Source organism: Corythoichthys intestinalis, chromosome 19 (assembly GCF_030265065.1).
Source record: "Corythoichthys intestinalis isolate RoL2023-P3 chromosome 19, ASM3026506v1, whole genome shotgun sequence".
NCBI lineage: Eukaryota > Metazoa > Chordata > Actinopteri > Syngnathiformes > Syngnathidae > Corythoichthys > Corythoichthys intestinalis.
In genome coordinates this window covers 32816692-32844574 of record NC_080413.1, presented here as the reverse complement: position 1 = coordinate 32844574, position 27883 = coordinate 32816692, and the positions used below count along the sequence as shown (strand labels likewise).

The window sequence follows — 27883 nt, the reverse complement described above, 5'->3', positions numbered from 1 at the left end:
ACTGCTTCCTTGGGGTAGACAGTCAACCTCTGCTGCCACCTGCTCTCAACACTGTTGTCATCCAACATTCCTCCTAGCATGCATGTCAGCGCTACAGATGTAAATAATAGTCATGTTCTGTGCTAATTATTTCTTCAGTTACTGTTCCAGTTGTTTCATTAATTGCTAGTTATGGTATTTGGTAACATTTTCTTGGATAGTGGTGCCATAATACTGTCATAATTATTACATGACACTGTCATAAGCATTAATTAATGCTTATATTAGATGTCAGTTAGTGTCATCCAGCAAATTATCTCACTTTTGAATGGACGTAAAAGATCTGAGCTGGAAATAAATGGTTTTAGTGACATAATATGCCACATGACACATATTGACATATGTCATAAGTATTCAGTAATGCCCATGATAGTGTCATGTCATAATTATGTTGTTCTTATGACAGTCTTATGATGCCGCTGTCAAATAGTGTTACCTATTAACCCAAATAAATAAAAAAATAAGCCACACTGGAGTACAAGCCGCAGGATTCAAAATGAGGGGGAAAAAGTAGCGGCTTATAGTCCGAAAATTTAGGGTACTTCAGTTGTGTGTAAAGAATCTAAAATATATGAAAGTCTAATGTTTATCAGTACATTACAGAAAATAATACACTTTATCACAATATGTTAATTTTTTGAGAAGGACTAGTATATTGCCCAAGATAAATGCATTCTAATTTTTGTGAATTTACGGTTGGCTCCTACACGGGAGTCAATGTTGCGTCTCAAATTCTGAACTAGAGCACCATCCTGCGGCCAAAAACGGGAGTACAATCGTTTAGCCAAAATGGAGATAGTACTGGGTACTATATTAAACGTTAGTTCTTTTGAGGGACGAGATTTTTGTTGTACTGGAGGTAATATGAGAGTGTTAAATGGGTACTTTGTTATATTGTTGGCATACCTTTAATGATAAATAGCTGCACCCTCAAGCTATCATTGTACTGCCCTTGTGGAAACAAGTCACATCTTGAGCTGGTAAATCGATCTCCACACTTGAAACCTGTAATCCTACCTAAATTGCTTGGACAGGTAAGTTGATAGACATTATGTGAAAAGGTCTCCCAGTAAGTTATTAGTTATGTTTATTATTTATAAAACTGTAAAGTTGACAGACACCAGATATGTCGTTTTTGAATAAATACCCCTCAATGTCAAGTTATAATTCTCATTTATTGACAAAGATGAGGGAACCCTGAAGAACAATAAAATAGCTAATTAGCCACAGCATACTAACTTAACTGAATAGAGGAAAACAGAACAACAAGTACTAACACAACAGATAACATATCTTTCTCTGTACATATATAAGCCAAAATACAACAAGAGGCACATAATTAACATTAACAGAGAGTAGACTTAGAGAAATATGTGTGGGGCACAAATAGCACATAGCAATAGCATAAACATCTCATACAACTACCAACTCTCCCACTGTTGAGATGAATAACATTAATATGGAACGGCACTGCCCCCTAGCGGCCGGTGGCATTCTCTTCAGTTTTCTGCTCTTGTACTGTAGGTGTCGTGTTACAGCTAAACTGACGTTATACAGCGTGGTAGTGTTTGTGCTAAGTTATCAAACTGTATTCAACCAGGGCTTTTTATAAACACGTATTTCTTTTTTAGTAGTCTAAGTACTTTTCCTTCCTGTAAAATGGCCATTTGACCAACAGCCTAAATCATTTTCTCACGTTGCACTGCCGAGATTTGGTGCGTTTCGTTGCCATGGAGCAGAGTTACGCCTTCAGCAGAGACAAAAACAAAGTGAAGCAAGGCGCCTCGAAATGGAAAGATAAACTACGACGGACGGAAGAAAAATGTTCTTAATGGCAAAAAGTTTGTGAGGAAATGTCAACAGCGGTTAGCCTAAGTGGACCAGCGCGTTCATTCTGCAGGTGAGTGGAGTGAAGTGAACTTTACCTTATTATAACTTCAAATAGTATTATTTTTATCATATGCCATATGAGAACATGCATGTGCCTCAGCAGAGGGTTGACATTGGCTTAAATTTGCAAGGTTATATCGTATTGACGTTTTATGCAACTTCAAGATTGCCCTGGATTTTCTGCTGTTTTGCGATGACGTCACATTATAGTTTGTTATTAAAGTGGAAAACAAAGTCATACAGGTTTATGAAAATGACATCACCTTCTTATGTGTAATGCCCTTGCGTCTGAACCGCCATACAGCAGCTGTGCAGAAATGCTTGTCCACATTTTCATTATGTTAATTTCACCATTTAAAATGCTCAATATGCCACCACCACGAAATGCATTCATTATGCAGCAAAATAAATTGAAATGACCTTTTACTTCCATACAAGTGGATTAGTGCCACTTCACCAAGTTGCGGTTGAGTTATGCTATACAGATGTATGTAAAACTGATGCATTAACTGATAATATATTAGGCATTTTGTTGCAGTTTAGGAGTCTTTAGTCACTAATTTCATGAATAGTACTATGTTCAAACAGTAAAATAATCCCGCAAAAGTGGGCTACAACCATGAAGATTGTTAATTTCTTGCCAAACTTTTAAAACCAGCGACCCCACTCTGTAAAATATGATCAATTGACTTTACTTAAAAAACAATGCAAACTTGCTGCCTTCGAAAATGTAATTTATGTTACTTACATTAATAAGATGTGAGTTACTTAATTATTTCAAATTTTAAGACTTCAAATTAACCTTAATAATTGGATTGTAGTAAATTGTTTATTTTGAATTTGCAATACTCAAATTACTTGAAATAATTACATTACAGTAATTTATTTTTAGTATTCAGCACTGAAGTAATACCTTAATTAACTTTAGTATTGCTTATCACATGCAGGTGAACTTTATATTTTTTTTTAACCTGAAATAATTCTCCAACACAAACAGCACATGCTAATTTAATTAATAACACTTTTTCAAACAGGAATTACCCTACCCCAAATAAATGAAGGGAGGACACGCAATGGATAAACTTTATTTTAAAATGCTCAATAATACATTTCAGACAGAAGAGACATTGGCTCTTGACACACTGCGTAATGTTTTGTTGATGCTTAGTGTGAAATGAACAATCAGAAGTATAACCAGAGCTCCCTTCAACACCTTTACTTCCACACATCGATTTGGTAAGTAAATATTTTTGCGAGCAACACGGAGAAGAATGACAGAGACTGACTTTTTTTAGTAACATTTGATGTTCTATTGCCCCATACACTGCACGTCTCCAAGAAACAGCACGCTTTATTGAACACAAAACACACGACATAACAACAGCAACCACTATTAGTCGTGGTTGCCAAAACTACCCATCAACCATTATGGTGGAACAGATAAATAAGAGTTGCTACAATATTTTACTCTTATATAAACTGTCACGTTGCTATATAAAACAAGGCAACACAACACTTTATAAAAGAGTAAAGTATTTTTTAACAAATCGTTGGGAAGTAAGTTAAGTAAGTGAAGGTGTTGAAGACGGCTCTGGCTGACGGCTCAGTTCACCGTGGACTTGTGCGGGAATGTTTTGGTGTGAGAAAAGCATGAGATAGACGAGGCGCATGTCTGAGAAAAAAAAAAAAAAACAATTCTAATTTGACTTAACTGAGATACATCTAGTTAGGTATGTTGTCCAGTCCCAAATTACAACTTACTTATTAAAAATTAATGTTCACAACAGATAAATTTAGTTTGATTCACTTATCATATTTAATTAAGTTAGGTGCACACTTCTTTCTTCTTTATTTAAGGATCCCCATTAGTCTCTACCAAAGTAGAGACTATTCTTCCTGGGGTCCATTCACAGTAATTTTACATTATATACAAAACAATTAATAGCATAAAGCAGGTTTACATTTCTACAGTGCGGAAAAAAAAAAAAAAAACTACATATATTTACAGTGGCTAAATAAGCATCACTTCCTCACAAATTACATATTTTTTAAGACTTGTTTTAAAAGAAATGTGATTGCTTGTTGTAAGCATTTCAGGAGGCAGTAACCTCTTGACATTTTTATTTAGAATAATGACTACTAAGGCAAAATGCAACATAACCTAGTTTGATGGTGATGGATTGATATTAACTTTTTTTTTTTTCTTAATTGCATCTCTTCAACAGTTGTGAGCGTCTTGTCATTTCCCAGTATCTGTGGTCAACACAACCATGACTGGCAAGGAGGTAGACGAGCGCCTGCAGGTGTTGCAGATCTACCGCTTGTTGCAGTACATCAATGAAAATGATAGGGCGCAGATTGAGACGATGGTCAACCTCGGGGTGGAGAACCTGATTAATTTCACAGAGCCTAAGAATGGAAAAGGGGCACTTCACATGGCGGTTGCAGCCAACAATCAGGGTGAGGACTAATATGCTCTTTCGCATCATACCCCACCTTACCAATTTTTCACACTACTGGGTTTTTCTATTGCGACCTTTCTCCGAGGATTTTATGCAAGAGGCGTGGTGCACTCAGTGATCCCTCACTTATCACTGTCAGAGGTGGGTAGAGTAGCCAAAAATTTTACTCAAATAAGTCATGAGTAACATTGTGAGTAACTGCCTACGATGTCCGATTTTTTTTTTCTAAACAATGGCCTTTTTTTAGCACAAAGTTATCTATATGAACTGTTATTATCCTAAGCCCTTTTCACACACATATCCCGGTAAATTCCTGTGTAAGGTGACGTGGGATTTAGCCACGTCATGGCATTCACACATGGAGAGCTATCACGGGAATGATGGGGGTTGTCCACAGACTTGTCCTGTGCTGCCGACACGGCGCTCTCTGTGCAGGGAGGTCGGCTGGCACGATTTTATAACCCGAAAATTACGTCATTTTTGGTCGGCATCAGCAACAAATTAAACCACACATTTCCAAAAAGGACGAGGAACTCTCTTCTTCGGCTCTCCGACCTAGAAGCAATTCAATTTCATCATGTTTTCAGTTAAATTTAGCTATTTCCAGCTTGCTATGTTGATAATTGTGATGTTTGTATCCTGCGTTTCGTCTTACTACGAAGAAAGAGGATGTGACGATCGACCCGCCATGATATTTACGTCATCAGCCATCATGCTGTGACCCTTAACGCCTTTCGCATACACCGACCGCTTCCTGGGAAAGTCCCTGACATTATACTAAGACAGAACCCGCTAAATGTCCGCGTAATCGCTGTATCAGTCGACCTGGGAAATTGCTTTCACATATAATGGCTGCTAGTTCAAATCCTGGGTGTGTGTGACAAGGGCAATACTATACTATAACCTATTACATAACCACATTAAGTCAAAGAAAAAAAAAAAATTAAAAAAAATTCCGGCAAAAGAAAAAAAAATTAACAGAACTTAAGAATCATTCGTCCAAGAGCATGAGTGCCCTGTAGTGGAATTAATAGTTCAATAGTTAATAGTTGAATAGTGAATAGTTCCTTCATAGTTCATATTATAAAATTAAAAGGATCATATCGCTGATATTCCGTGGTCAATCGGTGCCAAATAAAAACTGGGAGAGAGGTTAAAATTCCCACTTTTGAGTCATTTTAAGGGCAGCGCTCTGTCAAATACTTTTTTTTTTTTTTTTTTACGGTGCTTTAAAGACGTCATGTGTTTGAACAGGCCAGCGTGATCATAGAACGATAAGCTTGAGTCTGATTGGTATAATGGAGTCATGTGAATATTGTCTCAGTGGTGAAACTGGTAATGCTACTGTTGGTGTCACTGGCAAAAAAGTAAAACCTAATATGTAGAATAAAGAGGAAAAATGTAATGACTAGTGTTGCTCAAAGTAGCGGAGTAAGAGTAGAATTTCATTCACAAATATAATCAAGTAAAAGTAAAAAGTATGACTTAGTAAAACTACTCGTAAAAGTAATTTTTTCTCAAAAAGTTACTCGAGTAAATGTTTTACTACCCACCTCTGATTGCTGTTAATGGGGACCAGCATTGACCGCATAAAGTGAAAAACCGTGAAGTATTGCCCCCCATTTTTAACATTCATTTTTGTGTAGGCCTATATATAATATTAAGTGTATATAAAACCGTATAAATGTATATGTTGTCATTAAACATTATAGTTTGAAACATGTAAATAAAATATAATCATAAATAAAACATAAAATATTGAATAACTAATGCACATTGATTCTCTCACTCTCTCATAGGATACGTGTGTGAGAGTGATACGTGTGTGTGTGTAAGTGTACATACATACGTAGATGTAAATAAAGTGTACATAAATACCTTTTTTGGAACTCTTTTATTCGTACAGTATAACAAGATACTTACCTGTATATCAAGATTAAAAAATCCGCCATGCACTAAAGCACGGAATTTGAGCCGGGATCACTATTGCACAAACAAACATTCTAAATTCAAAGTGTCCAGATTATTGCAATTATTTTTTTTCAATTGTAACACAATCCCACTTCCAGTTTATCCTCTTACATGGATCTAAACGGACCTTAATCTGAAGTCTGAGATTTCATTACAATGTTTTCAACTCCCATTTCCTCAGACTTGACAAGGTTTCTTCTCTCCTTGAGAGCGCACCCTGATGTCCAAAATAAGAAGGGCCACACACCTGTCATGTTGGCAGCAGAACTGGGTAATGATGGCATTGTGAAAATGTTGGCTGAGCATGATGCTGATATGAAACTCCAAGACAGTGAGGGCAAAGGTGAGCACTGTACTTAGTGACCTTCACTTACTGTACATTTGTGCATATTCAGAACTGTTAGATATCATGGTAAAATTCATACAGTGGTGCCTGTTTTCTCTGATTTTGAACCAGCGTAAAAGAGATTTCAATATTAAAAATGGAACTTTTTTTTTTTTAAATAGAAACTATGCAGGGCATTTTGCGGTCTCAAGTTAGACATATTGTACTAAGCAGCCGTGTCTGAGTAGTAGTGCGTTTCTATGAGCTATACTAAGTTTAATATTCATACTAGGGCTGCAGCTATCGAATATTTTAGTAATCGAGTAATCGACTGAAAATTCTATCGATTAATCGAGTAATCGGATAAAACAAATATATTTTTAGGTGAAGAGCAATTATACATATACATGAGAAAACAAGACATTTCATCTAATCTTGAACCATTTTCAGTCAATCAATGTCTTTATTTTTGATGTATATTGTTGAAAACAGCCAACAATTGCATCTCAGGTGTAACTAGAATTTAAAAAAAAGACTAATTCACTGCTTTCACTCAAAAAACTTTTAGATCTTATTAATATATATATATATCTTACCTAAAAATGCCGTTACGCTTGATAACACACATCACTTAAAAGTTAGGATTTTTTCCCCACGTGTTTCAATTGAATTTCTCTTTGTGTCAAGCCATTTTTAAGTTCTAGTTAAGTTTTAAGTTAGTCTAAACTGTAAGTCCTGATAGGATTTTGAGTTTTTGCAGTGTTCAAAATAAATGTATGATACAGGCTGTATTGGAGCACATTAGGGACCAGTGCTACTTGGTGTTTTATCCAGCAATGACTACTGAGCTAAAATTGATAGTTAGCATGATTAAGTTTTTATTTTACACCCTCATCACTCCACAATGCTATGTTGTGTTAAAGCCTGTATGTAAGACACGTTAGCCACGCATCGACAGCGGTCATAATTAATTGAAACCTAGCCCTCCGCAGGGCTAACGTTCCGTGAGCTAGTAGCGACAGTAACGTTAATCTTATTTATTAGCGCTTAGCGCTCTTTATTAGCGCTCTTTATTAGCGCTTAGCGCTGTACTGCTTTAAGATGGCGGCTGTTTACAAACGCTGCCCAGACACGGCCGAGTCTGTCATGCGCATCTAGTTCAACATACATGTGATCTCTATGAGACGCGCCAGACGCTGCCTGTTACCAATGTAGCATTGTGCGGGCTAGTATTTAGCAACGTCGGCGTCGTTTGTGGCGGCTGACGGCTGCGGTAAGTTTTTTTTTTTTCCCCCTTCTTCCTCTCCGCACGTGACAGCGCGTTGTCCCGCATTAAAAGTAGTCCTAGCAAAACGTGATGCTTAGAGCTGTCAAAATAAACGATTACTCGAGGTGAATAAAATTACTCGGATCAGTTTTTAAACTCGAGTTACTCGAGTTGCTCGAGTACTCGTTTCAGCTCTAATTCATACCATCAAAATTGGCCTGTTGCGGAGCAGGCCAAAGATAAGTAATACACATTTCAGCCTTTGAACGCCCACTTTGTGAAATTTGCTCATTTGTGGTAAATGTGTTATGTAAGTTAAATTTATAATATAAGTATAAAAATGTTCATAATGTAAGTCATAATTTTGTGAGGTTTACTTGATTTTCATTTGACTTTAGAGGTACATTCTTACCTCTACTTACAAACTTAATTGGTTCTGGAAGTACAGTGGTACCTCTACATACGAAGTTAATTCGTTCCAGTAGCTTGTTTGAAAGTAGAAATGGTCGTATGTTGAGCAGGATTTTCCCATAATAATACATTATAATTCCATTAATTTGTTCCACAGCCTAAAAACCTACACTAAATCCTTAATAAATACTGCTGTTACAATTGAAAATAGCAATTACAAAGAGCAAACTATACAATATGAATAAAAATCAGAATAACAATAATATAATAATATCAATAATAATAATACCTGTAATAATGTAACGAATCAAGTTCTAATGTGGCAAACTTTTTTTGCTGGACCTGAATGCACCGCGGGGCTTACGTGACGGTGAGCAAGAGACTGCTTGTTGAGGCAAGGCAGGCAAAGTTGACTTGGACCAAAGTGCGAGCCGGAAACAGATGAAGCGTGAAGTGGTATTTATTGTACAAGGACAAAGTGTTGAGCATCTGGTGGGTTGAATGATCAATGGCTGTTGTTCAGGCTGTGGCTGTGGTTCAGGCTTTGGCTGTGGTTCAGGCTGTGGCTGTGGTTCAGGCTGTGGCTGTTGTTCAGGCTGTGGCTGTGGTGGCTTGATGGGTGGTTGTCCTGGTGGCAAAGAACAAGTTTTAGTCAAGAGATCTATGAACGATTGTCAAACACTACATGCGTAGTTGGCCGATGTACCACTGGTGATTGGCAGAATCATCTGGCACCTGCTTGCTGCCCGGGCCGCTCCTTAAAAGCAGTGTTGATTGCGATGAGCTGCAGGTGCACTCCCAGGTCTGCCACACCCAGCCTGCAAAGGTTGAACTCATGCCACATATAACAGAAAGTGTAACAACAATAAAAGCCAGTAGAGGGGAGTGTGGGCTAGGACCACCACAGTACCCCCCTCTCAACGGACGCCACCGGGCGTCCTGCCCGGCTTCCCAGGGTTGGCAGCATAAAAGTCCCGCAAGAGGGATGGGTCCAAAATAAGACTCCGGGAGATCCACGACCTCTCCTCCGGACCATAGCCCACCCAGTCCACCAGAAACTGGAAACCGCGGCCGCGAGGCCGGACATCAAGAATCTTTGAGACTGCAAATGCGGGGTGGCCATCTACGAGAAGGGGAGGGGGAGGATCAACCGCCGGAGGGCATAGGTCACTGGAGGAAACAGGCTTGAGAAGGGAAACATGAAAAGTGGGGTGGACATTCATGGATGCCGGGAGGTCCAATCGAACGGCAGATGGGTTGATGATCTTGGTTATTTTGTAAGGGCCCACGAAGCGGGGGGCAAGTTTGCGTGACTCTACCTGCAGGGGGAGGTCCCGGGCGGACAACCAGACCTCCTGTCCCACCTTGTATTCGGGGGCTGGTGAACGATGAAGATCGGCCAGTCTCCTGTTTTTCTCGGTGGTGCGAGCGAGGGCAGCCCTTACGGTCTTCCAGATTTCCTTTATCCTGCCGACGTGGTGCTTCACAGCAGGAACGGCTATTTCCCTTTCCTGCTCTGGGAACAACGGAGGCTCAAATCCATTACAAGCCATGAAAGGGGACATACCTGTGGCTGAGCAGATGAGTGAATTATGGGCGTACTCCACCCATGGAAGGAAAGCGCTCCAGGAGACTGGATGGTGGGCAGTAACACAACGTAGAGCAGCTTCTAGGTCCTGGTTGGCCCTTTCCGTCTGGCCGTTAGTCTGGGGATGGTATCCAGAAGAGAGACTGGCTGTCGCCCCCACCGCCTTACAGAACTCTTTCCACACCACCGAGGAGAACTGGGGCCCACGGTCCGAAACAATGTCTATAGGGAGGCCATGAAGTCTGAAAACATTCTTGACCAATAGATTGGCGGTTTCGAGAGCAGAGGGTAGTTTGGGAATGGGAACATAGTGAACAGACTTGGAAAAGCGATCGATAATGGTAAGAATAACTGTATTACCTTCAGAGGGAGGCAGACCAGTTACAAAATCAACTGCGATGTGGGACCATGGCCGACTGGGAACAGGGAGAGGGCATAACAGACCAGAGGGTGGCTGATGGGAGGCCTTCCCTCGAGCACAGATCGCGCAGGCTTTGACAAAGTCACGGGCATCTTTGGCCATGCCAGGCCACCAGAATGATCGGCGGAGGAAACCGAGGGTCCTATGAATACCAGGGTGGCAGGTCAGTTTGGACGAGTGGCTCCATTCCAGGACTTGAGAGCGTGCAACGGATGGGACAAATAGGCGATTCGGGGGGCCGTTTCCCGGGTCTGGATCAGTTTTTTGAGCTTCCCTGACCATTGACGTAATCTCCCATCTGGCCGCACCGACCACACAGGCCGAGGGAAGAATGGGCCCCGGGTCTTCTTTGTCCAGATCGGGAGAATGTAACCGTGATAGCGCATCAGCTTTGCCATTGCGTGAACCTGGGCGGTATGATAGTGTAAAATTGAAACGCGCAAGAAACAGTGACCAGCGGGCTTGTCGGGGGTTAAGACGCTGCGCGGATCGGATGTAGGAGAGGTTCTTGTGATCTGTCCAAATCAAGAATGGGGTTTTAGCACCTTCGAGCCAGTGACGCCATTCCTGCAGGGCCAAAACAACCGCCAGCAATTCGCGGTTGCCCACATCATAATTTCTCTCGGCAGGGCTCAACCGCCGGGAAAAAAAGGCACATGGATGCAATTTTTGGGTAGTGGGATCCCGCTGGGACAAAATAGCCCCTACTCCAGTGTCTGATGCATCCACTTCCACCACAAATTGGCGTGAGGTGTCAGGGTGTTTGAGGATAGGGGCAGAGGTGAAGAGGGACTTCAAACGTGCGAATGCCTTACCGGCGGCTTCAGACCAGGCGAAGGGGTGTTTGGTGGAAGTGAGTTGGGTCAGAGGGAGTGCCACCTTGCTGTAGTCCCTAATGAAGCGGCGATAGAAATTGGCAAAGCCCAAGAATCTCTGTAGTTCTTTACGGGTGCTGGGAGTAGGCCAGTCCACGACTGCCGTTATCTTTATCGGGTCTGGTTTGAGTTGGCCCTGGGCGATGATGTAGCCCAAAAAGCTCACTGATGACACATGGAACTCGCACTTAACTGGTTTAACAAAAAGCCGGTTCTCCAAAAGTCGCTGCAGGACCATTCTGACGTGGTGGCGATGCTCCTCTAGTGAACGGGAAAACACAAGTATATCATCAAGGAATATAAACACGAAGCGATTCAGAACGTCTCTGAACAGGTCGTTCATGAGTCTTTGAAAGACCGCAGGGGCATTTGTCAGACCAAAGGGCATTACTAAATATTCAAAATGACCAAGGGGTGTGTTGAATGCTGTCTTCCACTCGTCCCCCTCCCGGATTCGGACAAGATGATATGCAGTACGGAGATCCAGCTTGGTGAACAACCTGGCGTGACTGAAGGGCTCAAAAGAAGGGTCAATCAGAGGCAAAGGGTACCTATCTTTTATTGTTATCTGGTTTAGGTTGTGATAATCAATACAGGGCCGCAGGCCACCATCCTTCTTGCCCACGAAGAAGAAGCCTGCGCCAACAGGAGAGGAGGAGGGACGGATGATTCCAGAAGCCAAGGAGTCCCTGATGTAGTCCTCCATAGCTGCTCTTTCAGGACCGGATATGTTATAGAGCCTGCTCGCTGGAAGCGGAGCCCCTGGCAGGAGTTCAATTGCACAGTCATAAGGGCGATGGGGAGGCAGACTGTGGGCGAGGTCCTTACTGAAAACTGTCGCCAAGTCATGGTATTCGGGGGGAACATTGGTCAGGTCAGGAGGTACTGGCGGGCAGGTTGGCTTTCTTACCGGCCCACCAAGTGGGTGCGCCGAGCCAAGACATTCTAAGTGGCAGCGATTGCTCCATCCCACGATCTTTCCCTCCGTCCAGTCGATGTTTGGGTTGTGGTGTTTAAGCCAGGGGAGACCAAGGATGACATGCGCTACTGGTGAGGAGATAATAAACAGTTGTATTAGTTCATGATGATTTCCCGAAACTTTGAGCATGAGAGGGATGGTGCGATGGGTTACCGAAAACAGCTTTCTACCGTCCACGGCTTCCACCACCTTAGGGGATCTGAGGGTTTCAAGAGGGATCTTGGCTTCGGCCGCAAAGCCTTCGTCCATGAAACTGTCGTCAGCACCGGAATCAATGAGAACCTGAAGCGCCATAGCGTCTGAACCTTGGGAGATGCTAGCAGGGAGTACGAGACGTGACAGAGAGCGAGGATCCGAGGAAGTTTGGCTCACCAGTGTGCCCTCTTTACCTGGTGAGCCCTGTCTTTTGGCCGTATTGGGCAGGAGTTTGCAAAGTGTCCGGTTTGTCCACAGTAAAAGCAAAGGCTTTCTTGGCGGCGCCTGCGACGCTCATCAGGGGATAACTGTGTTCGCCCGAGTTGCATGGGCTCCTCCAATGGAACAGGGGGTGTCAGTGTTGGAGCTGCAATAGGGGATGGGTTGGCTGTATCGGCGGAGGGTGACATGAATGGCGGGAACGGACGTGTTTTGGTTGCTTTCTCCCGCCTACGTTCCCTAAGGCGATTATCGATCTTTATGGCTAGGGTAATTAGGTCTTCCAGGGTGGAAGGTTCATCCCGTGTTGCCAATTCATCCTTGATATCGTCTGCCAAATTGCGTGAAAAAATTGAGACTAAGGCTAGCTCATCCCAGCCACTTTCTGCAGCCAAAATACGAAAAGCTATTGAAAAGTCTGCCACTGACTTAGAACCCTGCTGGAGAGAGAAGAGGCGGTTTCTGGCCTCCCTCCCACGAACAGGGTGATCAAATACCCTACGAAGTTCACCGGAAAATGCCTCAAAAGTATTCAACACAGGTGAGTTTCTCTCCCAAAGCGCCGTTGCCCACTGACCAGCCTTTCCCCTTAATAGGTTAATACAAAAAGCAACCCTGGCGGCATCAGAGGTGTAACTAGAAGGTTGCATATTAAACACCAGATTGCAATTTAGCAAAAAACGACTGCAAGAGCCCAACTCCCCGGAATAACATTCAGGTGTCGGAACGAACACGTCCGACCGAGGGGGGGGTGGTGGGCCACCAGCAGTACTACTCACAGATATGGTAGGTCCGGCCCTGGGAGTGGGGAATTGCGAGAGCTGCGACTTGACCTGCTGCAAGTCCATTGAAATTGTCCGGAGCGTTTCTCCAAGGCTGCATAGCATCTGCTCATGCTTACCCAGCATGGCCCCCTGGTGTCCGAGGGCCTCTTGGAAGGAGTCGGCGGTCGCTTGGTCCATTTCCGTTTGGCCAGATGATTATGTTGAGGCAAGGCAGGCAAAGTTGACTTGGACCAAAGTGCGAGCCGGAAACAGATGAAGCGTGAAGTGGTATTTATTGTACAAGGACAAAGTGTTGAGCATCTGGTGGGTTGAATGATCAATGGCTGTTGTTCAGGCTGTGGCTGTGGTTCAGGCTTTGGCTGTGGTTCAGGCTGTGGCTGTGGTTCAGGCTGTGGCTGTTGTTCAGGCTGTGGCTGTGGTGGCTTGATGGGTGGTTGTCCTGGTGGCAAAGAACAAGTTTTAGTCAAGAGATCTATGAACGATTGTCAAACACTACATGCGTAGTTGGCCGATGTACCACTGGTGATTGGCAGAATCATCTGGCACCTGCTTGCTGCCCGGGCCGCTCCTTAAAAGCAGTGTTGATTGCGATGAGCTGCAGGTGCACTCCCAGGTCTGCCACACCCAGCCTGCAAAGGTTGAACTCATGCCACATATAACAGAAAGTGTAACAACAATAAAAGCCAGTAGAGGGGAGTGTGGGCTAGGACCACCACACTGCTATTTTATTTTCTGTTTCGATCCTGGCGTCAACAGCAGCCGACACTAGGCGAGTTGATAGAATAAATGATTAGAAACCTGAGGAAGCTGGCGATTTCTTTGGCAATGTTACCACAATAAGAATTGTCACCTTAACATACAAAGACTGGCGAACGGAGGAGGACTGCCGGCCATGATCGACATTCTACGGCCCTATTGTCGACCCAGTTCATGGATGTACACACCATGCTTATAATTTGCTATCATTCACCTCTTTATTTCATTGGTAAGCGTCACCTTTTGTTTTTTTTTTCTCCACCTGCACTAACCTTTTTGGATCCAGTGTTGATTTTTCTCACAAGAAAATCAGCCGTGCGGTCGTCTTCCGGCAAAACAAAGAAACTGCGGCGCTGTTAAAAATCGTCGTATTTCGAGCATGTGGTCGGATGTAGAAACAAATGGCAAGTCAAATTTTACGTCGGATGTCGAAAAGATCGTTATTCGAAGTGATCATATGTCGAGGTACCACTGTAGTTTCATAGACAAAAAAATTCCATAAGTAGAGACACGTTTTCAATGTAAATGCCCTAATCCGTTCCAAGTGCCCCAAAAATTCAGATATAAATCTTTAAAACATAAAAATTCTTCAAAGCATGTAACAAATAGATGTTACTGTTAAATAATTGCACACTAACAATAAAATGTTAGTTGTGATTAATGTAAAAAAACAAAGAATAAAGGATAAAAATAATACATTCACGTAAAGCTGTCTGAACACAAGGGGCGAATGAAGAGGATGCAGGGATACACACATTCACATACAGTAGAGGTCCCTCTTAGCCAATTAGATGCCAGGAAGATGCTAGATAATAGCCAATGGCACAGCAGTCAATAAGTATGCTACGCTCAGTAAACTCTGGAAACTCTGAGTTGCAGCCCATACTGTATATTTGCCTTTCATATCTTGAAATTTCTTTTGTAACAAGAGGCAATATTGTCTTAATCTGTAAATTCCTTATATAGAGACATTCGTAGGTAGAGGCACCACTGTATTTTTAACTTCCAGACACCAAATTGTGCTGTAAACGACAATTAGAGCTGTAAACAACCATTAGTGAACAAATAAGACAATACAGTGTATTACAGACTATTGCAGCAATGGAGACAAGAGTCTGGTTTCCGTTTGCTCATCAAGGCATGCTTGGTAAAGTATCAGAAAAAAATCAAAAGAAAAAAATACTTGGTCTCGGACCTCATCTAGAGCCTGTTTGCCATGGGTGACCCTGCCAGAGGCACGAAACCACAGAGAACAATTCCAAGGAATACTGGGACACACAAACCCCTCCACCTCAATTACATGGCTTAGAGAGGAGAAGACATTTTTACTACTGGTGTCAACAATAATCGATGCGGCGATGCATCCCGATGCGGGGCATGGACGATTCAATTCAATGCGTGCAACAAGGCGAATCGATTCAGCGCATTTTAAAATATATAAGACTAATAGCTTAGATCTTGAGCCCGAACCCGACCCAACCCGACCCGAATTTCGGGCCGAGTCAGGCCCAAAATGACAATGATTTACGTTTGGGTCGGGTAGGGTCGGGCCGGACTTCTCGCTCGCTTTTTTTTTAAGATAAATATATATTTGTATACTAAAACGATGTATGGATGTTAAACTAAGGAATATTTGTTATAAAAATAAATAAATTGGATAAAACAGAGAAGGCGCTTTGGTAATCCCAAACATGAGCTGCAGGAGAGCCAGTGCATTGTTTGCGCACATGAACGCCGTGGCCCCGCCCTCCTTTTAATCTTGTATTTTTTTATTATCTTGTATTATTATTATTCTCATGTTTACCTGTAGAGGAAGCTACTTTACATTCAAAGCAATGCAGGGGGGACAAGGAACTCAAATCCGCTTCCTCACTGGAGTAACGTCATAGACATGCGCAGTTGCAATCGAGAAAGCAGAGTAATAGGACATAACATAACAATGGCTGAAGCGGAGAAAGAGGGAGTGCTACTGTGTGTAAAAAAAAAGAGAAAGCCCTGGTCTCATTCAAAGCACAAATTAAATGCTGTGATCTTTTTTTTTTTTTTTTTTTTTTAAATAATATATATATCTGAAAGTATACTATTTTCATTTAACTTCAACCAGGAGTGACACAAGAGCCAATAAAAAGTATTTTAATGTCTGACTGCTTGTGTTGCCTCCTGATTCACAAAAAATATGCTTTGCTTTAGAATTTTAATGCATCCCAGGCTTTAATGCATCGCGATGCATTGCCGAATCGGACCGAATCGAATCATGACCCTCTGAATCGAATTGAATGGAATCGTGGCCCTCCGAATCGTAATCGAATCGAATCGTGAGGGCAGTGCCGATGCACACCTCTAATTTTTACGTACCTAATATGCGACCTGTTAAACAATGAATATTATTCATGTAATACTCATCTACGAATAATGATTTGTAATAGGTTGGCCTGGGGTTGCACCACTGCTTTTAAATTTAATCTTAGTTGCAAAGTATCACTTTCCTAAATGGATGTATTTTCCATCTTAAGTGCGATCAATACACTGATTTGCAGGCGCTACCTGTTCCCCAAGCTCATCAAAATGCACGACGAGTCTCTTTAGGTATTGATGAAGTTGCGGTAACCCAGACAGTTTCAATCAGAGAGCCTAAAGCCCTTCTATGGGACCATTTATAATCTTATCACAGCGATTACTCAAGGTATCATTGGTGTTTATTAATGACTATACTGAAAATTGCAGAATTTGAGGGTCATTGGAAAAGTGTGTGCTTGAAAGAGAAGGCAATGAGAAGGCAGCCAAAAGTGTGTGTGGGTAGATGTAATTACAGATCAACCTCTTTTGGTTGAACCTCTCCTAGGAAACATTGAGTAACCTGATAACTGTTCTCCAAGATGAATGTCTGGAGTTGTCTATTTGTCTGCATTGTATAGCAGTTTTCACTGTTATGACAAAAACATGCATTTGGCTAAGCATTATTTTTTTAATGTATAACTATAATGGGTGAACATAATCTTTTTTTTTTTTTTTTTTTTTTTTTTGTTAAATCCATTTTTATTTTCAAATGCTTATTGAGGGCCACATCGACAGAGAGAGCGAGAACGAAAAATGGTATTTGGTATGTGACAAAATTAATTTTGCCATGTAGCATTTTTTTTGCCAAGTGACAAAATGTATTTTGGCATGTGGCATTTTTTTGGTATGTGGCAAAATGGATTTTGGCATGTGGCATTTTATTTTTTGCCATGTGCCCTTTTTTGGGGGGATATGTGGCAAAATTAATTTTAATGTAAAGTATATGGTCAAAAATCCCAACCACACGTTTTTCTACCATTTAAAATGAATGGAAAATTTGGACGATCATAGCCGTCAATGTCATAGCCTGACTTGGGTTCAAGTTAAATGTCAAACTGCTGTAATGGTAAGTATATGGTCAAAAATCACATCCACATATGTTTTCATGCCATTTAAAATTAATGGAAAATTTGGATGAGCATAGCCGCCAATGGCATGGACATGCATGGCCTGCAAAAATGCCAGATACAAAAAAAAAAAAAAAAAAATGCCACGTGCCAAAATCCATTTGCCACATACCAAAAAAAATGCCACATGGCAAAAAAAAAAAAAATGCCACATGCCAAAATACATTTTGCCACATACCCCAAAAAAATGCCACATGCCGAAATACATCTTGCCACATGGCAAAAAAAAATGCCACATGGCAAAAAAATGCCACATGCCATAATACATTTTGCCAAATACCAAAAATGCCACATGGCAAAAAAAGATGCAACATGCCAAATACATTTTGCCACATGGCAAAAAAATTCTACATGGCAAAATCAATTTAGCCACATACCTAATACCACTTTTCGTTCTCGGCCCTGCTGCGCCAACATGCTAACCTCAGCTGAGTCCCAAAATTTATGTATTTAGAAAAGGCATTACATTGTCTTGTTCCAGGCTGAAGGCCTGCCAAGTTCCAAAATGTATTTTGGCATGTGGCATTATTTTTTTGGTATGTGGCAAAATGGATTTTGGCATGTGACTTTTTTTTTTTTAAGCCGTCATTTTTTTTGGGGGGGGGTATGTGTCAAAATTGATTTTAATGTAAAGTATATGGTCAAAAATCAAACCACACGTTTTTCTGCCATTTAAAATGAATGGAAAATTTGGACGATCATAGCCGTCAATGTCATAGCCTGACTTGGGTTCCAGTTAAATGTCAAACTGCTGTAATGGTAAGTGTATGGTCAAAAATCACAGCCACATATGTTTTTATGATATTTTAAGTTAATTTAAAATTTGGACGAGCATAGCCGCCAATGGCATGGACATGCATGGCCTGCAAAAATGTCAGATACAAAAAAAAAAAAAAGCCACATGCCAAAATCTGTTTTGCCACATATCAAAAAAATGCCACAAGGCAAAAAAAAAAAAAAAAAAAAAAATGCCACATGCGAAAATACATTTTGCCACATACCAAAAATAAATAAATAATAATAATAATAATGCCACATGGCAAAAAAATGCCACATGCCAAAATACATCTTGCCACATGGCAAAAAAAAAAGCCACATGGCAAAAAAATGCCACATGCCAAAATACATTCTGCCAAATACCAAAAAAATGACACATGGCAAAAAAAAAAATGTCCACATGCCAAAATACATTTTGCCACATACCAAAATACACTTTTCGTTCTCGGCCCTGCTGCACCAACATTCTAACCTCAGCTGAGTCACAAAATTTATGTATTTAGAAAAGGCATTACATTGTCTTGTCCCAGGCTGAAGGCCTGCCAAATCACAACTCAGTTTGTTGTTATTCTTGTGGCCACTAACTTTGAAGTGCTACTCTTCCGTCATTTATGAACCGATTGTCTTGAACTTGATAGCTATGTCGTATGGGCCAGTATCTATCGATCATCAGAGCCAGTTGTTTTATTTTTTGTATCAGGGTTGATTGATTAATTGCAGACTTATTGGTGCCTGTTTTGCCTCTAGATTACGAGTTAACCAGTAGAGCACAGCATGATTACTGTACAGTGGTACTTCGACTGACGCCATAAAATTTGACTCATCATATGTCTCGACATACACTGCTGGCCAAAAGTATTGGTACCCCTGCAATTCTGTCAGATAATGCTCAATTTCTCCCAGAAAATGATTGCAATTAGAAATGCTTTGGTTGTAATATCTTCATTTATTTTGCTTGCAATGAAAAAAACATTTTTACATTTTACCATTTTACACAAAACTCCATAAATGGGCCGGACAAAATTATTGGCACCCTCAGCCTAATACTTGGTAGCACAACCTTTAGGCAAATTAACTGGGTTCGGGCTTAAGATCTATACAAAAAAACAAAACAAAAACAAAAAAAGCTTGTTGAATTAAAGGTGCAATGCAACGGAAAAATATTCAAAAGAAAGGAAAGAGTTGATTAAGTTTGTTTTTATTATTTCATTTTATTTTATTTGGGTGGTTCAGAACACCTTCCATGTTAATGTGCACATATTTTCATTTATGTAAAGCTACTAATTTATTTCCTAATGATTAAAAACAGTCTATGTTTGCTTTGTCTTCAAAATATATTCCATTTCACTGTCATTTGCACTTTTTAAAAAAATGTATTTCACTTATATATTTATTATTTTTAAAAAAGCCAGTGTTTACAGTATATTATCTTCAATTTTAAAGTATTCTTGAATAGTTAAAATTGAGGGTTTGCTTTTAAATTTGAGGAAATATAAAAATTAGATGGCGTTTTAGATGGAATTTTGTAAATCAGTGAAAAAATACTATTTTACATGGAAATCAGTTTCTCATTTATGCCTTGTTCCAGTGTAATACAGCAGCCTAATGCATGTATGAAACCTTTTAATTCATTCATTCATTTTCTGAGCTGCTTAAACTCGAAGGTCAGGGGGGCGCTGGAGCCAAGGGAGTTAATTTGTGTATTATCGGGCCAGTGTTTGCAGATTGAAGATGTATGATGGATTTAGAAACTAATTTCTTATGTTATTTTACAGTGCCTTGAAATATAAGGAGAATAAGGGGCCATTATCATTGACAAAACTGTTTTGTAGCTATTTCATTTAAAGGGCTAGCATGACAGTTAAATGAATAGGGCATAAATAATATAACTGAGTGAAACAAAAAAAAGCATCAAATACAACTGTTGAACCTGTTTTTTTTTCACCCTTCCGATTTAGGGGTTCTGTTCTACTGCATCTACCCAACAAAGCGGCACACACGATGCATGGAGACGGTGCTAGAGTACCACGCAGACGTCAACAATGTGTCAGCACAGGGGACTCACGTCTTTCAACTGATGTGTCAAAATGCCGAAGACTGCGCTCCCATGTGTCACATGATGTTGGCTAAAGGTGCCAACCCCAATGCAACAGATGAGGTTCATATTAAGATGGTAGCCATTAATTGTTGATGGAACTTTGTACCCCTGTTTTTGTTTATATGGATGGATAGTGTCATTATTTTCCAGGCCACCACATGATAGGTGAAAATTAGCAGCAAATGATAGTTGAAAAAATGAAATTTATTGGTTCTACCCTTTCCAAATGGTGTAAACAAACTCTTTCAGAGCCACTGTTTTCAGAGCCAAACCCATTTCACACACCATTTCAGAGCATTTTGACAGATTTCCCTACGTTTTTTTTGTCCAATGAATATACCCATAGCAAAGCAAAATTGAAGATGAGATCTTGTTCATGTCTCATTCACATCTCTGAGAAGTGAATCAGCAATAATCGAGACCAGGGTGGTTTTCTCAGTTTTCTCAAATTTGTCTCATGAGAAATAAGTCTCTTAGTGAGCATTACCTGAGAAGGTCTTGAGAATAGTTCTACTGGCACGAGTTTTCATTAAAGTCTCACAGTTGTCTCCTTTCAAGATCTCACCAAGAGACAACTATGAGTACTTGTGTCGATCTCAAATGCGTCTCAATTTTAACACCTTATTTGGAGTCACGATCTCAGTAATTTCTCAGTAAAAGACATGGATAAGCAAAGTATTTTATTTCTTAAACTTGCCTCAAAGCTGCCTCTTTTACTGATTTTGCCAAGCAACCCTATATTCTGCCAGTCACAAATGTTTCTCAATTTTATATAATAATATTTGAAGTCTGCAATTGCTCATTTTGTGATTTCAAGATTCTTTCATCGTAACAAAGAGTAGTGTCTGCTCTGACATGTCCAATCACATTTTAATTCATATCATGCCATAACCCAAGAAAATATTATAAGTGGTCAAATAATTAAATAACATCTGATTATTTGGTTCATCTTGTTCAATGTAAAAATTAGAGAAAACTATCGGCCGCTACAAATGCATTATCGGTTTTTGGTTCCGAAGACTGAAAGTTTACCACAAAATAGTGTGAAGAACCTTAGTCTTGTTGTTTAATGACGTAATCAAAACTGTCAACACGCTGGCTGACGATGTCTTGATAAAACTACTGGCTCACAGGCAATATGCCTGCCATTTGGAATTTTTTTTTTTTAATATCAAAGAAATAAATTATTTATTAAATGAACTAAAATATAATCAATTTTCTTCATCGCTGTTACACGCTCTTTCTGAAGTTGCTTTCCATTGATGTGCCACGTGCGTGGCTCAGTGGTAGAGAAGTTGTTCCCCAACCCAGAGGTTGTGAGTTTAACTCTCTGTCCTGATGAAATCATCTACCGTATTTTTCGGATTATAAGTCGCACCTGAGTATAAGTCGCACCAGCCATAAAATGCCCAACGAAGAGGAAAAAAACATATATATAAGTCGCATTTTTGGGTTAGGTACAGTATGATAATTAGAGATGTCCCGGTCGATCGGCATCCCAATCGATCAGGTCCAATCACGTCATTTTTAAAGTATCGGAATCGGCAAATAAATATCGGACATGCCTTTTTTAAATATATATATATATATATATATATATATATATATATATATATATATATATATATATATATTAATTAAATCGTTTTCTAATTGTATTTAACGTTACAGACATAAATGTTACACTCATCCAGAGTCTTTAGTTTAGGCTTAAGGTAGGGTTATCAAATTTATCCCGTTAATGGCGGTAATTTTTTTTTTTTTAATTTATCACGTTAAAATATTTAACGCAATTAACGCATGCGCTGCAGGACCCACTCACGCATTGTCACATTCAATCTGTAATGGTGCCGTTTTACCTATATATAGAGCTAAAAGGCAGCGTTAAATGAGTAGAGTGAATTTTGGCAGCCTTTGGAGCATTTTTTTAATTGGCTAAAGCCTTACAATCCCTTTCCCTACAATTAGAAATATCGTGGGAAGCAATGTGGGGAAGAAAGGTGGTAATTGATCTTTTTCTTAACACCCTTTGTTATTTCCCAACGCAGAGAAGATATATCCATTTGTACCACTACGCACAGTCATGAGTGCACTTCCCATCATGCATTTGGGCACAACAGTTAAATAGCTGCGGTATCATTTACTGAAAGCTCAACAAATACACTAGATGGCAATATTTAGTAACAATATACAAAGTCACATTTATCCTTTAAGAATTACAAGTCTTTCTATTCGTGGATCCCTCTCACAGAAAGAATGTTAATAATGTAAATGACATCTTGAGGATTTATTGTCATAATAAACAAATACAGTACTTACGTACTGTATGTTGAATGTATATATTCATCCGAGTTTTATTAATTTTTTTCGTAATGCATTGCCAAAATGTATATGATCGGGAAAAATTATCGGGAATGGTTGGAATTGAATCGGGAGCAAAAAAAAGCAATCGGATCGGGAAATATCGGGATCGGCAGATAGTCAAACTAAAACGATCGGGATCGGATCGGGAGCAAAAAAACATGATCGGAACAACCCTAATGATAATACTGTCAAAGTGCTTCGAGTGCCTGAAAGGTGCTTTAAAGCTGCATTTTCAATTAAGATAATTTCTTTTCTCAAATATTGCTCAAATCTGTTTTTGTCAAATCAATCTCTTTTGTCTCAATGATGTCTTTGCTCATTTTGACTCAGTTGTTCCTAAGGCATTGGTGTCCAAACTATTCCACATAGGACCGCAGTGGGTGCGGGTTTTTGTTCAAACCCATCATGAGGACAACCTTTCACCATTCTGGTGTCTCACAAGTGTTATCAGTTGATTACAGTCAGGTGCTGCTTGTTTTACACAAACTTCATTGGTTAAACTGTCTGTGCTCGATTGGTAGGAACAAAAACCAGGACCCACAGCGGCCCTTGAGGACAGGTTTGGACACCCATGTCCTAAGGGTACTCTTTGGAGCACAAACTCAGAAACAAACACCAAAGAATGAGAATGAGAAGTTTGAGATGATCAAATTCGTCTCACGAGACAAGATTAAGCAACGAGATTAAGCAACAGATGAGTAGCAAATTTTTGCTATGGATATATACTCCACATTTACCAAATGAAAGAATAGACTTATTTTTATTTTCGGGGTTTAACTTCATTTAAAAAAATTTTTTTTTTATAATCAGCAGTAGAACATTGATAGTAAACTAGGTTTTGGAAAATGTTATGCTACGTTCATACTGCAGTTTTTAATGTACAAATCAGATTTTTTTGGTCATATCTGTTTTTTTGGCATGACGGTTCAAACTGCCTTCGTCCATTCAGACCGTTCAAATATTACGCATGCGCACTAATTCGCAGTCTGACACGCGCTAAGCAAGAACACCCGCATGCGCAGAAGCATCAAAACAAATGACTACACATGCTGGCTGTCATCCGTCATTCCAGGGCAATCATATTTTGATTTCCAAAAAGAGGACACAAATAACTGACATAAATAATCCCCATTTAGGCTTATATTCAAAGTTTCTGTGGCTCGATAGCATGCACGCACTGTCCGTGCATGTCACACACACATACGGGCAGTTTGACCCGACTCTCGGCTGTGTAAGCAATCTTGAAATATTGCTTATGTAGAGCAGAGAGAAAACAACTCCTTCTCAGGCTTATCCTCAACCCATTTAAATTTTTTTATGAGTGTTGTCAAGCCCGACCCTTCCCTAAAAGCCGTGTTCAAGGCATGCTAGGTGCTAACGAACAGCTGCGCCGCTACCAGCACGCCGTCTCTCTCGCTCTTTGATGACGTAATTACTGTATGAGTTCTGATTTGGGAGACTTGCCAGTTCAGACCGTCGTGACGTTCTGGAAAAATGTGGCCCAGATCAGATTTAAACCACATACAAAATTGACAAAGACCGGATTTGAAATGGTTTACTTTGATGCAACTTCTCCCGTTCAGACCGTCAAGTTAATGCCTCACTTGAGTCGGAAAAACACGAAAAAATCGGATTCGTCCATTAAGACCTGCAGTATCAACGTAGCCTTGACATCTACTCAGGAATTGGGCTGATCTTATATTTAAAATGGTGCATTGCTGCCATCTACAGGTGGTTGTGCAGCAGTGAAATTGTTCCCAAGCTTGAAATTACTAAAGCACTGTTAAAACCTCACCCAACCTCGAAAATCATGACTGACGCAAAGGCAGTGAATTGACGCAAAGGCAGTGAAATCACATGTTAAATAACACTTTTTAAAGTATTCCTTAGGACCTCTTTTTACCATGCTTGGACAGTTGTCTTGTATAGTAAGTAATTAGAGGCAAAACCAGCCTGATTTAATGTGTTTATTTGACACTCCCATTCGACATTTCTATAAGATTGACACATACAGTGGTATGAAAAAGTATCTGAACCTTTTGGAATTTCTTACATTTCTGTGTAAAATCACCATCAAACGTGATCTGATCTTTTTTAAAATCACACTGGTACAAAAACTGTCTTGTTTAACTAAAACCACCCAAACATTTATAGTTTTTTATATTTTAATGAGTATAGTATTCAAACAATGACAGAAGGGGGAAAAATAAGTTAATGAACCCAGCAATAACTTCAACCAGACGCTTCTTGTAGCTGCAGATAAGTCTGGCACATCGATCAGGACTAATCTTGGCCCATTTTTCTCTACAAAACTGCCGCAGTTCAGTCAGATTCCTGGGATGTCTGACATGAATCGCTGTCTTTGGGTCATACCACAGCATCTCAATGAGATTCAAGTCTGGACTATGTCTTGGCCACTCTGTAATGTGTATCTTGTTCTTCTGAAACCATTCTGAAGTTAATTTACTACTGTGTTTTGGATCATTGTCTTGTTGCAGCATCCATCCTTTTTTTAGATTCAACTGTCTACAGATTGCCTCAGGTTTTCCTGCAAAACATCCTGATAAACTTTTGAATTCATTCTTCCATTAATGATTGCAAGTTGTCCAGGCCCTGAGGTAGCAAAACAGCCCCAAATCATGATGCTCCCTCCACCATGCTTCACGATGGGGATGAGGTGTTAATGTTGGTGAGCTGTTCCATTTTTCCTCCACACATGACATTTGTTACTCCCAAACAATTCAACTTTAGTTTCATCAGTCCACAAAATATTTTGCCAAAATGTCTGTAGAGTGTCCAAGTGTCTTTTTGCTAACATTAAACGGGCAACAATGTTTTTGTTAGACAGCAATGGCTTCCTCAGTGGAGTCCTCCCATGAGCACCATTCTTGGCCATTGCTTTACATATAGTTGATGTGTGCATGGACATATTGGACTGTGCCAGTGATTTCTTTAAGTCTTTAGCAGACACTCTAGAAGGGCTGAACGATATTAGAAAAAAACTGACATTGCAACTTTTTGGAGGTTTGCAATATTAAGACATGAAGAATTTTCACCAGATGACTTGATTAACTTTGCTTGATAAGACTTTGGTTGACTCACCATCTCCACATTACAGTCATATCTTCTTCTAATAATGTTTAATCCAGGCTAAGGGGCTGTTTACATGGTGAAGCTGCAACACCAAGACACAATGATTGTGTTGTGGAATTATTACGTTGAAGGCGAAGACGCAAGCTTTTGATTGCGGCCTCCAAAGTTGAACGATTCGATTACGGGGCTAGCTCCGCAACGATATGAATGAAAAACACAGTGAACGCTGTCCCTCAGATGACGTCAGCACATTGTTTTCACACAAAATTGCGACATTGTGAGACGGAACCAATTAAATGCAAACATGAAATGGCTCGTGTTATGTTGTTTTTGTCAGAGTGTCACCATGTAAACGGCCCCTAAGGGGGTTCATCTGTAAAAGATGAAGACAGAAGCAGGACAAGCAATTTCTTAAAACACTCTGTCTTGGAGGACAATGCAATAAGACAGTGTACCTTGCTACTTTTATGAAGCAAAACAAAAGTTTACATGTTCAAAAAAAAAAAAAAAAAAGTGATGTGACTATCGCGCATGCGCACATTGCGATGGCAATGTTCAAACAATATATTGTGCAGGCGTACACGTTAGTGTTCTTTTTTTTACCTCTGAGTATTCTGCGCTGAATTCTTGGCATCATATTTGGTTGATGTCCACTCTTTGGTAGAGAAGCAACAGTGCCAAACTCTCCATGCGTAAACAGCTTCTCTGACTGTCGATTAATGAACATCTGGACTTTTAGAGACGGTTTTGCATCCTTTTCTAGCTTTATACAAATCAACAATCCTTGATCGCAGGTCTTCAGACAGCTCTTTTGACCAAGACATGATGCACATCAGACAATGCTTCTCATCAAGACAATTCGTCCCAGGTGTGTGTTTTATAGTAGGCTTTAAACCACTCATCAGTGATTGGGCACACACCTGACTTAAATTGTTTGGCCAAAATTGGTTTCATTTGCGCCTCCTTAGGCAGAGGGTTCGCTTACTTATTTCCCCCCTTCTGTCATTGTTTGCATGCTATCCTCATTAAAATATGAAAACCTATAAATGTTTGGGTTGTTTTAGTTAAAGCAGACACTGTATTTTCATCTGTTTGATTTTGACAAAGATCAGATCACATTTGATGGTGATTTTATGCAGAAATGTGACAAATTCCAAAGGGTTCAGATACTTTTCATACCACTGTAAAACTAGCAAATAATTGGTGGCAATTGATTTTTTTTTTAACCCCAAAAAATCTTGAACAAATGCTAAGAGAGCACAATAAGAAGTTGGTTTCCCCCCCCAAAAAATATTATGAAAAATCTGCAAATAGGTGACATAACATTATAACATTGTCCTATCCTTAGAAAACAGGTGTTACTGCTTTGATGGAGGCTGCCAAGTCTGGATCCCTGGAGCTTGTCAGAGACATTCTAAAAAGGGGTGGGAATCCCAATGCCCTGGACCAGAAACGCTTGTCAGCCGTGCACTATGCTGCCATGGGGGGCTTTTTTGAGGTGAAATAGCTGCAGCAAATGTCATTATGGCATATATGCAACAAAAATCCAAATCGGGGATGATTGTTCTTTTTGATCACAAACTGCCCTTTGTCTTGTCTATCCGTTTGTATTACCCAGGTGCTTGTGCTATTGTCTGCGTTCTCAGCAGACATTAGCATTATTAATGTGGAAGAATGCACGGCCCTCCATTTTGCTGCTAAAACAGGCAACGTCAACTGCTGCAGGTTTCTGGCTCAGAGAGGTATATCACAGAAATATTTTTACAATTTTATGCAAAACAGTCTATGATTGTGTCTACAACCAAACGTGAAAAGGTTGGGAACTGTTTTTATATTCTTCAAAAAGGTCAAATCTTTTCAGCGTCTTAAATGTGTTAATATGATTTCCTTGGTCCAATATGAAC

General features: G+C 40.2%; 1 protein-coding gene across 3 annotated transcripts in view; it reads left to right on the top strand.

Moving 5' to 3' along the window:
- Positions 1-623: 623 nt before the first annotated feature.
- The window catches only part of ankef1a (ankyrin repeat and EF-hand domain containing 1a), a 38802-nt gene continuing 11542 nt past the window's right edge, over positions 624-27883 (top strand). The window contains exons 1-7 of one of the 3 annotated variants that reach the window (XM_057822077.1): positions 624-1073; positions 1718-1939; positions 4155-4389; positions 6544-6705; positions 20383-20582; positions 27328-27477; positions 27598-27721. In XM_057822077.1, coding sequence (XP_057678060.1) covers positions 4200-4389; positions 6544-6705; positions 20383-20582; positions 27328-27477; positions 27598-27721 — 826 coding nt within the window. In that variant the 5' untranslated portion in view covers positions 624-1073; positions 1718-1939; positions 4155-4199. Of the gene's footprint in view, positions 1074-1717; positions 1940-4154; positions 4390-4425; positions 4533-6543; positions 6706-20382; positions 20583-27327; positions 27478-27597; positions 27722-27883 lie in introns of those variants that run through there. The other 2 variants (XM_057822079.1, XM_057822080.1) reach the window with 2 other exon arrangements.